Source organism: Poromitra crassiceps, assembly GCF_964638095.1.
Source record: "Poromitra crassiceps genome assembly, chromosome: 1".
Taxonomy (NCBI): Eukaryota; Metazoa; Chordata; class Actinopteri; order Beryciformes; family Melamphaidae; genus Poromitra; species Poromitra crassiceps.
Genome location: NC_139623.1, coordinates 38,308,417 through 38,320,298, shown reverse-complemented (window position 1 = coordinate 38,320,298; position 11,882 = coordinate 38,308,417). Strand labels below are relative to the sequence as shown.

At 42.8% G+C, this 11,882-nt stretch overlaps 1 protein-coding gene across 2 annotated transcripts; it reads left to right on the top strand.

The window, feature by feature from the left end:
- Positions 1-1,600: 1,600 nt before the first annotated feature.
- On the top strand, positions 1,601-10,768 carry LOC310786051 (small ribosomal subunit protein uS12m-like). Of its 2 annotated transcripts, XR_014553203.1 has the most exons (4): positions 1,601-1,763; positions 5,017-5,067; positions 7,522-9,113; positions 9,767-10,768. XR_014553203.1 is itself a non-coding variant. In XM_083647235.1 (3 exons), exons 2-3 carry the CDS (start codon positions 5,019-5,021, stop codon positions 7,902-7,904), a joined length of 432 nt encoding a protein of 143 aa, XP_083503361.1. In that variant the 5' UTR covers positions 1,601-1,763; positions 5,017-5,018; the 3' UTR covers positions 7,905-10,768. The 2 variants fall into 2 exon arrangements, 1 of the variants encoding a protein (XP_083503361.1); XM_083647235.1 differs by having other exon boundaries at positions 7,522-10,768.
- The last annotated feature ends 1,114 nt before the right edge of the window (positions 10,769-11,882 follow it).

Sequence of the window (11,882 nt, the reverse complement as noted above, 5' to 3'; positions counted from 1 at the left end):
TTCGAAAGTCCGTAGGGGGGCGCACGTTAGGTCCGGAAGTGACGACACGTACATTGGCTCCAATTTAAAAATGAGACAACTTCTCTCTCGTTCTGTGTCTTAAATAAACATGATGTGGGAAGCCTGAGGGAGACGGCTGTGTGTGTTGGGTGCTGCAAAGCTAGAGGAAGCTAGCTGGGTTTGGGTGTGTGGTTTGTGGGGTGTTGGTGGCGTGGACTACGGCTGACAGTAGTCCCCGGAATAGCGTTCCACAATAAAGTGCGGTAACAAGATCCTGACTCGTCGACTGCTTTGTGGGAACGTTACAATATATTGTAGCGATCCAGGTAATTGCGTGTGTTGTGGTGTGTGGGGGTGTTCCTAGGGGTAGGGGGAAGGGGTGTATATGGGACCAGCGGCCGCGTGGCGGAAGTCAGTCAAGCCAGGAGAGAGCTGACCAGACGTGTGTGTAGAGCTAGCGGCTAAGCTACCGCTAGGAGCTGTTGTGTAGCCAAGAATAAAAGCCTTGTACCAACTTCAAGTCTCCGGTTCCTTGGACGAATACCCGATTCGTTACAATATTTATATATTTACATTTATTTATTTATGTATTCATTTATTCTGAGTTATTATTTATGTCTATGGTTTAAAGTGATCATCTTTAAAGACTATCTGGTGGTAGTTTGTTGATGCATATTTTCATCCCGCCACCTCTAGAGAGCAGCGATGAGTTGGTCAGTTTTTGTCATTGCTCTTGAACCGGAAACAGTTTTACTTCGGGTAAGAACAAAAAAAGCAAGGACCATAAAAAAGCAAGGACCATAAAAAAGAAGGGTGATACATCACTCAACACCAAACGGGCTGAGCTGCTGGAGAGTATCTGTTTGGAAACGAAAAACGCGGACATTAAAAAAAACATCAGTCATCATCAAGTAGCTAATGTATTTTCTTTAATAATCTGGTGCACCGTGCAAGCATTTTTTCAAACAAATGTGAAACGGTTGGCTGTGACGTGAGTGATGTCTTTTCCTTCTTTTTATGGTCCTTGAATTTGAAGCTGTTCTCCACCGACCCCGCTGTTTGTCATGGGGGCGTAAACCACGGAACCAGAATGAACACCGGAAGGAAGTGCGCCAAACAACGTCTTTATTGCCGTTAGCTGACGTCTCTTTCCTCGATTAATAGACCCATTTCACGGGGGCCATTTTGTGCCAAAAAGGCAGGATAAACACAGGTGCAAGCAACACACTAATGAGGGTTTCCAAATTCCAATCATGGAAGTTGGAAACCCTCATTAGTGTTTTGCTTGCACCTGTGTTTACCCTGCCTTTTCGACACAAAATGGCCCCCGTGAGAAGGGTCCATTGTCCGATGCAAAGCTTCTGTATTGGCTTAAAAGATGTGAGATTGTGAATCCGCAATGTTTCTACAAGAACTTCTTCAAAAACGTACGGTACGTCCATCTTTTGTTGTTTGCCGTTCTGATACGTTGTGTCTAATTGTCAAGTTAACGTAAAAGTTGCCGCTGTTACTTCCTGTCTAGGGCGGGCTCTAGGCCGGAACCAGGCAGGGTGACAAAATCAATTGTGAACGGAGGCCAGGCTCTTTCTCGCCGAGAAGAGCCTGGTGACGCGAGGTTAGGTGTGAATAGAACACAACCGTCCTTGGTGGTTTCAGTCAAAATGCGATAGCAAGCTTCATCTTCACCACTTCTCATCTACACGGATATTATCTCTATACCCACATCACGGTGCTGTCTGTTGTGTGCGGGAGGCTGTGTGCAGGTAGGAAGACTGTTAGCATGACAAATAACCTCTGTTGCGTTAACTAACTATGCTAACGCCAGCCATGATGTTGCTGTGCAAGGGCAACTGCATTATTCGTGCAGATAATATAAGTGTTCTTTTTACTTTATGGTAAGCTAACAAATACATGCTTAGCTAGCAGTTTGCCCTGATACGTGTGAAGAGATTGTCACGCCAAATTCCATTAAACAAACCAGTCACTTTAACGCTGATCTGTAAAGCTAAACACTTGGTTCTTGGCAGACCGAAAATGCAGTCTGGAAGAATGTTAGTTGCGTTGAGGCTAGAAGAATGTCAGTGTCTTTCTCTGTAACTTTTATTAGGAAATGTCTTGGAAACTTCTCTATATTCACCATGGTTATTATGCATGATCGATAAACAAAATAAAACACTTGATGGCAGGCCATCATCTGAGGGATTACATATTTTAATAGACTGCATCTGTATGGCTGTCTGGTAGGACAAGTAACATTACCTTAAAGCAGGACTAATGGCGCATTCCTTTATAGCAAAAATATCTGGGATGTTGAGGCTTGGGGATGTTGACCCCCCAGATTTCTTGCAAAACGGTATTCTACTTGATTTGAAAACTCTGCAGGCAAGATGGCCGCCTATACTCCCTTCTGTACCCTGGCAGAATTCCTATCCCATAACTATCATCACTTGGCCAATAAGTATGTAAGATACAAAATAAAACAAATTGTAATGTCTTTATTTGTTGTAGAATGCAGAGGACATGTACCTGTTTAGTTAAACTCGCATTCCAGGAATATTGTATTTACTAAGCTGCTCTAAACATAACGTAAGTGGCTCGAGACTGTTTTGTCCTGGAACCCACCCGCTTTGCGCCAGAACACAATCGATTTGGGGGTGGAACACGCCAGGATTGGCCAACGCCAGTGCCCAGAACGGTCAAATCAAATCATCGACAGAGACGCTATCGCCCGCCTCCCAGTATTTTCAATGTATCAGAGATAGAGAACGATAAATGATCAATATAGCCACTTTATAAACAACAAACTAACGCTGGTTATCCGTATGGAAACAGTGTTACTCGAAATGGTTAAAAGTTATATCAATTTGGTCATTCAGTGGCGTTTTACTGCCATGTAACATAACTAGCTAGCCACTAACATTAGCCACAGTAGGCGTTTACACATGATGCATTGCTCTTAAAGGGCTCGCGCCACGTGAACTACAGTAATAATCACATGAAAAAACAAAAATTAACATGAGTGGGGCACACGCAAATACCACCGTGCCGTAACGATGTACCAGATCACCCATTCATTTGAGGGCACACAAAAAAGCAGGGTTGAACCTAGCCCCATAACGTGACGCTGCTACTGTACTCCGATATTCTCGTACAGCAGTCAACGTCACACAGCGTTCGAATCGTCAATGGGTGGGAAACGCTGTTAAAAAAGCTCTCCTACCCGTATCCGACCTCCGATTGCAGATCCGAAGATATGATAGTAACCCTAGTGAAGCCAGTAATTTCACCGGCGCTGTTAAAAATTATACTGCTGTGTGAAACAACCGTTTAGAAGCAGTCTTCTTCAGATTCTCGAAAGGAGTTTGGCATAACACACTGGCCCAATTCCAATTCGACCCCTACAGACTCAAGCCCTGTCAAGCCCTGTACCCTCACTCCCTCTAATGGCCGCTAGCTGAAAGTGGTTGAGTCATCAAGTCTGGAAGGGATCCACATTGGATAAATAGGAGGATTGGGACAGCAGAGCCCTTTGCATTTGACAAGATGATGTTGACTCTGGCAGCTTTGGGGCTCGCCATATATTGTTTATCGTCAAGACGCCTAAGGCGTTTGAGGGATAGACTCCCTGATGAGTCTGTTCTCATCCAGGCTCTGGCTCTACAGAGTGGACAACAGGTATTTAAAAATAATAAATTTAGCCAACTGCAAAATCTGCAATTGATAACTGTGTAATTATAATTAAAATAAGCTTAATAATGACATGTCACCCAACATTATACACAATGTCAATACTGTACAATACCGATTTGGTAAAACTATTTCTCATTCATCAAAAAAGTTGTGGATTGCAATTGTAATAGAAATGATGGATGATTATACTAGGATTGTGTAATATAACTACTTGCATTCCTCTGATATATTATTTTTGTCTAATCTGAAATTCCTATTCATGTTATGTAATGTTTAATTGTTAATTGTCTGATTTCTGAGCAACTTTCATACTTACAAATAAACTTCTTCCTCCTTGATCCTTTTGATCCTTCCATTCTGTTTTAATGGTCTCCTCGTTCGTTTCGCGCGTGTTCTTTTATTTTTTTTACAGATATTTGCGGCCTTCCCCGGTAACCCCGTTTTATACGTCACAACGCTATGCATTGTGGGCAATTCCCTTTCCGTAAGTGGCCACAGCTGCTCCCTTACGGTAAGGGGGCAGAAAGGGCTCACTCCGAGCCCTCACTCACTTTGCGATTTCACCGTGGGACATCCCTAAGCCCTCACTGCCTTCACGTGAACGTGCCTCTAAGGGGGTGAGTCAGTAAAGGGGCGAATTGGAATTGGGCCACTCTCTCTCTCCCTCTCCAGAGAGACAAAGTCATGCAGCCTACTTCCTGCTTCAGCTGACGAACCAGCATCAGTAAAAATATGAATGGTGGTGAACGGTGAAAGACAATAATTGTTTTATCCCGTTTTAATTGTGCCATGAAGTACACATCTGATGTTTGTCAATTTAAAACATAACTTTGCATGTCAAGAAAGCCGCAATTTGCCATAAAACTGAAATGTAACGTTTAGTTTTCTATGAAACCGCTCAATCAACTACATCTCTTGTCTAGCACAATATACGTTACAGCAACACCAACATGGCCTGGCGGGAGAGAAAGTGATGACGTCACTTAGGCGACTGGTTTTGTGTAGTCTTTCTGATTTATAACTTACAGTGCAACAGTTTTACGACAAACTGTGACTTTCTTAACTTACAATTGACAAACATGATCATATGTGTACATGGCATAATTCAAACAGAATAAAAAACAAATTGTCTCTCAACATTTACCACAGTTCATAGATGCTGGTTTGTATAGGGCCCGACGGGAAGGGCCGTGACTTTGGCTCTCTATACAAGAAAACTGAAGGTGAGCAGCTGAACTGTAGCTGGGCTGAGCTGAGCTATAGTTGAGCTGTAGCTGAGCTGAGTTGAGCTGAGCTGAGCTGTGTGGTGTGTCTTGTTTGTTGCAGGGATGACGTCATTGTGGAGTGTGAGGCCGATGCTGAGGTCACTGCTACAAGGCAAGTTCACACTGAATCCTGAAGGGAGGAGCACACGGTCTCCACAAAGCTGCCGTGAGGAGGGAACTGGTATCATGTTGGACTCGTAGACAATCAGTGCTTCTTAACATGGGGTGCGGGGACCACCAGGGGTCCTTGAGGGAGCCAGAAAATGGACTCATTGTTAATCTGTTTTGATCATAGTTTCTCTGTTATCTCTCTACTTAGAATCAGTGTTGTAGTCGAGTTGACTCAAGTCCCGAGTCCTGGACTCAAAGGCTCCAATAACTTGCCATGAGGTATTGATAGCGATATTAATACTGTGACATTATTCACTTTCCTGCCAGGGCAGGCAGGTGTGTTCCACCTACATGCTGAGCCACGCTCATGTTCAGTAACGCCGGACGCAGACTCAAGTAACGGGGACTCGAATCGAATCGACTCAGACTCTGGGGGCTGGGGACTCGAGATATAGTGACTTGACTACAACACTGACTACAATACAGACATGGAGTTCAGGACAAAATCATATAGATATATTTTTTCAATATTTTATTTTCAATTTTTTACAACAATGTACGTACAGGACAAACGGACAGGCTCAGAAACAGGAAAAGAAAAGGAAAAAAATATATACATACATTATCGACATTCTAACATTACAATGTGCTGCTACCAGCCGCATAAGGTGTTTATATGCTTACAAAAGATATCGTGCTTGGGATCCCACACAAGGGGTCCACGAGAAATCAGTCGGGCGAGTCACCCGTCGCCCTTAACACCAGTCACTCATTCCTCCTAACCTCATCAAAGTAGGCCAAAAACGGGTCCCAGATCATCGAGAATCTTCCAAGTGAGTTGGCTCTTCAGGAACCCGAGTCTTTCCATCTGTGTAACAGAGATCATGTCCATCAGCCACACCTGAAAAGAGGGTGAAGTGGATGACTTCCACTCCTTCAGAATGAGTCTTTTGGCGACAATTGTCGAAGGACAAAATCATATCTGACAATACACATATTCTCAGATTTGGGTCTGAGAGACAAAATCTCATCAAATGCGAGTCTGTGGCTCTAATGTGGACTAAATTAGGCATCCTGTGATGGGAAATGACATTATGTACTCAGTCAGCGCTGTAAGAGTCCTTAATATGAAAACGGTTGAGTCACTGGACAAAATGACTCCTACGCACAGCCAATTGATGAATTTATAATGAAAATAATTGTGATTGCTGTTGTAGCATTCACAGGTATAATATTGACAACATTTATTATTCCGCACACTTTTTTTGGCACGCAACTCCTCCCACACCTCGGGCCCCTGAGGTCTCTGGTCACGCACGCACACACACACACACACACACACACACACACACACACACACACACACACACACACACACACACACACACTGTGTGTGCGTACGGCTAGCTACACACACACTTTAATACCTTGTATTTGTGTTCACATTTAGACAAAAAATCCTTGAACACAAACAATGATAGATGCACAAACAATGGGAAATCTCATAATGACAAATGTATCCAATGTTACTTTAAAGTACTACACTAACTACTAGGGCTGTGGCGATTCACTTATCTCCCGATTCGATACTATCACGATTCTTGGGTGCCGATTCGATTTGTATTGCGATTCTACGATTATTGCGATTCGATATTACGATTTATTGCGATTTTTGTTTATTCGTTTCTTTTCTTTTTTCAGTTTGTTTGCTTTTTTACACTAGATTAGAACATGGGAAAAGTTTAATCATACACTAGAGACTGTATATTATATATCATGAGTAGGGCTGGGCGATATAGTTAAAAACAGGGGCGGACTGGGATCATAATTCAGGCCGGGCATTAGATACCAAGCAGGCCAGGCCGATATGGGGCGACGCGTGTGAAATTTGGGCCGCTTGAAGCCCAATTTGGGCCGTTTGAAGCCAGATTTGGGCCGTTTGAAGTCCAATTTTACAATGAGATGCACCCACTTTAACCCTGAAGTGTAATTATTACTTCAGACTAACTAATAAAGTAATAAAACCACTAGTAAACCAGTAGGCGGCGCCTGGCCTGCTGTTCAGTGAGTGGCCTGACTGCAAGCACCCAATTTTTTTTTTTTTGCGATTATCGATTCTGGAATAAAAGATCGATTCAAAAAATCGTGACATTAAAAATCGCGATACTTAGGTGAATCGATTTTTTTTCCCCCACCCCTACTAACTACATTGCGCACCGCTTGGACTGTAAAATCATATTTAATTCCTATTTAACTTGTAAATTAATATTTAATGCCTACTTAACACTCCTCCTATTCGTATTGGACTGCACAATGTTTTGATTTTATTTTTTGGATATTTTCTTTTTTATGTCTGAAAATTGATATGACCGCTACGCTGCATACTTACACTAAGACATATTCATCATGTAATCTTGCATATTGTGGCAATAAAAGTGATTCTGATTCTCTGTAGTGTCCCAGCATGCCTCCCCCTGGACGGGCCCCCTCCTGCCCCGCGCCATGGCCACGCTCAACCAGATGCACCGGCAGGGAAAGCCCAAGCCACAGCCCAAGGCCCTAGGGCCCACATCGGGCCGGCCGCAGCTGAAGGCGGTGATCCTCAAGACCATGATCCGCAAGCCCAAGAAGCCCAACTCGGCCAACAGGAAGTGCGCCCGTGTGCGCCTGTCCAACGGCAAGGAGGCCGTGGCCTTCATCCCTGGGGAGGGACACAACCTGCAGGAGCACAACGTGGTGCTGGTGGAGGGGGGGCGCACTCAGGACCTGCCTGGCGTCAAGCTCAAGGTGGTGCGTGGCAAATATGACTGTGCTCATGTGGTCAAGAAGAAACACTGACACTGGAAAAGTATTAAACATGATTTTGAACATTTCCAGGTCTTGAAAAAAAAAAGTCTGGAGAAGTATGGCAAATGTTGTGTGGTTCAGGGCCCGTATTTATCAAGCTTCCTAGAATTACTCCTAAGAACACTGCTAAGAGTACACTTATGAGCAAAAAAATTCCCAGCCAAAAGCTGCACTTAAAAGTCAGTTATTATGCATCTCACTCCCTCTTTCAGCGAGGTGTAGGACTGAATCCTAAGTGTCAATCTCAGAGCTGATTTACGACAGGTGTGTGTGCCGTAAAGGGAAACGTTGATGACGCAATTCCAAGTACACAGGAATGGCCAATCGCTGAATGGAATCCCTTATGCACGAATATCCTAAATAGAGATGATTCAACAGTGAAATGCACAATGGGAGTGTAGCATATATTCACCAATAATTTCAGAAGAAATTATCAACAAAATAATACAAGATAGCCTACATTGAATATGACTCAAGAATAGGCTAAATGTTTCCTAATCCACCCAATTTACCTAATCCCACAACTGACTCGAAACTGGTGTGCTGTCAATTGACTACCCTATATAGCGAGGTTCTATAGGCTGTATGATGAGCAAACATGGAATCCAAAAGAAAGCCGAATTGGAGGGAGGATGACACGCTGTGCTTAGTGGAGAAGATTTGCGCACGTCTCTGTCTCCTGAATGCCATGATGTCAACATTGCCCTGCTGGCAACTCCTAACCACTTAGGACACCTCCTGAGGACTCCTAAATAGCTGGGGGAGTAGGAGTGTTTCCTAGTCTTAAGAAGGTTGATAAAAAGCTTTTATTCTTAAGTGTGAGAGTAGGACTAAATTTCACAAATTCTCAGCACTTATGACTAAAATGGCACTCTGAGACGCTTGATAAATACGGGCCCAGGTCCGATACACAATTCTGAGTAACAGAATTATAGGGCTACAGAATTATAGGGAAAATAATGGCAAACAGTAGCCTACAGCTATCATTCAATTTAGCAATAGCTATTTTAAGCGATGAATTGTATTGCGCTACAAATTGTATTCTTTGCTAGCTCTTGCGGGCCACATACAATTAGATGCCGGGCTGGATTTGGCTCTGGGGCCTTGAGTTTGACACGTGTTGTACAGCCACTTTGTGTCCACAGTTTTTGTTGGTGTGAAGAATACGGTTGAGAAGCAGTGGTTCCCAAACGTTTTAAAGTCCTGTACCCCCTGTTATGCCTGTGGCACAAGGGAAACCAAGACATGACATGATGGTGCCCCCACTCTTCCCATTCCCAAAGACAGACAGCTGGCACAGGATCGGTAGTTCTCAGTGTAGCAGTTTTTATTTATTTTTTCTTCAGAGTAGAGCAGTACCCAAAACAATAAACAAAACCATACTAAACCAGACCCTCACTTTTCTAACCAAACAAAAGGGGATAAATAAAATACAATAATCTTACCTACCTCCTACAACAAAAACAAGAATTAAAGTATAAAGCAAAGGGGTTTCTCCCTCCTACGGGACTGCTACAACATGAGTAAAGATTTAGTTACAAATGTTCACAGGAGGGCTACAATATTACCCATATTAATTTAACAACACTAAGTACTAAGTATCCCATCACAGGATTCACAGAGACAGAACCAGTCCCAGTTGTTGGTGGTCATCGGCTGTGTCTTTGGGATTGTGAAGAGCAGAAGGGCTGACAGAAGGCCTCAGTTGGAATATATCTGCTGCAGCAGCCAATCAGCAGCCAGCCCTCCTGACAGCCGAGACAGCACACACCTGCAGCTCATCACCACACTCAAGACTGTCATACACACAGGGAGGAAAAGAATACAATTAACCACAGAGTCACATGACCCAGGTCATAACACCCCTCAAACAGTCAACCTCCTGCTGTGTACCCCTCCTACCTCCAGAAGGTACTACAGATTTATTTTTTTACACACCCTCAACGTAACTGAGTACCCCTGGGGGTCCACATACCCCACTTTGTGGATAAGTTTGATAGAGCGATGCTCTTATGACCCAACCGCGGTCAGCATGCCAAATACCCACCAAAGTCACATCCGGTCATGATGTCATAGGATCTGCTTGGATATGGAGTTTTAAAATGGAAAGTGTGTAGGAACCCTGCCAATCATCTCACATATTCTGATATTTGTGGCTGTGAAGAACAACCTTCATCATACAGTGATGTGATCTAGTTAGGAGGGGTAAGATGCCTATCTGCCTAAATCGTATTGGACACCAGACATCTTCAAAACAAATCAAGTTTATTTTTTTAATATAAAATGTTTAGGAATGAGCTCTGGTGTGTGTGCGTGTTTCATATGCTCTTAAACTCTTAATCATGTGAGTGACTCCTCAAGGTGAAGTAGGTCATGCTTACCCGAGTGGTTCTCAATGTGGGGTCTGGGGACCACCAGGGGTCCTTGAGGGGGATCCAGGTGGTCCCCAGCAAACTGATGAATTATTAAACTGCATTATTTAATAGTACCTACTGATGACGTATTTTTGTAGGCTTAACCAGAAATCACTGCCATTTTGGTTCGTCAGGGAAAAAGTATGGGATTTGTCATGCATTCCTTTATAACTGGGGACTGGTAATCTTACGACTTCAAAGGTCATGAGCTGGGCGGTGACGTCATCAGAGCTGGTATTTCCCATTCCAAACTCGTAGGAGCCTCAGCAGCCCCAACCTAAAAAATCCAAGATGGCTGCGCCGCGCAACAACAATAGTAGTAATCGTAGTAATATTGTTTAGCACTTCTGTTTTGTTTGTGTCTCTTTAAATCAGCTGTACACAGCACTGCCTAACTTCTATCTGTGTGGACATGAGGCTGCAGTGTTTGTATGCGCAAAATGCCGCAAAATGCCATGTTGTCAATTGTTATTGCTAACAATGGCTAGCCTGGCTAGCGACTGGATCTGACCAATGAACAGGGAACTTCCCAGCTCAAGTTTTCTGCAAATGGAGCGCTAACAAAACGGATGTGATGTCATTTAGCCTCCACATCCCAGTTATTTTGCGATAAAGGAACGCACGATTGTGCATTCCTTTATAACTGGGAACTGGTAATCTTACGACTTCAAAGGTCATGAGCTGGGACGGTGACATCACCAGAGCTGGTATTTCCCATTCCAAACTCGTAGGAGCCAAACCCAATACAAGTTATTGGAAATTAAACAATGCCATTTTAGAAGATAAACAATTTTTGGGAGCTGCTAAGTTGATTATTAATGAAAGTTGGAATAAGGCTAAAGTATTAAAATCCTATGGCGGACATTGGGAGTTTATGAAATATAATATCAGAAGTTTGGCGATCCAGAGGGGGAAGGAATTGGCAAAGGCCAAACGAATAAAGGAAGATGATATAACCAGAGAAATAATTACATTGTACGAAAAAGAAAGAGTGTATCAACAAGATAAAAATAGGTTGACCAAGTTACATTTAGAATTAGACCAAATTTATGAAAACAAAGCAAGAGGAGCTTTTGTAAGATCGAGAAGGAAATTGCTGGAAGAAGGCGAAAAGAATACAAAATATTTTTTTAATTTGGAAAAAAGGAATGCAGAACTTTCCTCATTAGTTAAGCTCAACATTAATGGCCAAGTTTCTGAAAATGTAAAAGATATCTCTTGCTTTGTTACATCCTTTTATGGGAAATTATATACCAAAATAAATTATATTAGTGGTAAAGGTAAAGTCCCAACGATTGTCATTGTCACACACCTGACAATCGTGTGCCAATAGAGGCATCTTTCTTTGCCTCTATAAGGCAGAATGCAAAGTCTATAGATGAGGATTCAAAAAAGATGTGTGACCAGAATTTAACTTTAACAGAAGTAAAAAAAATAGTATCTAAATTAAAGGATAATAAATCCCCTGGGAACGATGGACTAACGAGTGAGTTCTACAAAGTATTTCAAGATGACTTTGCAGAATTTATGTTATGAGTCTTTAGGGAAGCAACAG

What these genes read in the sequence shown, in the direction of transcription:
- LOC310786051 (XM_083647235.1), top strand. Translation starts at nt 5,019, where the DNA reads ATGACGTCATTGTGGAGTGTGAGGCCGATGCTGAGGTCACTGCTACAA. An exon ending in GCTGAGGTCACTGCTACAAG is followed by an intron (nt 5,068 to 7,521) that starts GCAAGTTCACAC and finishes GATTCTCTGTAG; the next exon opens with TGTCCCAGCATGCCTCCCCC.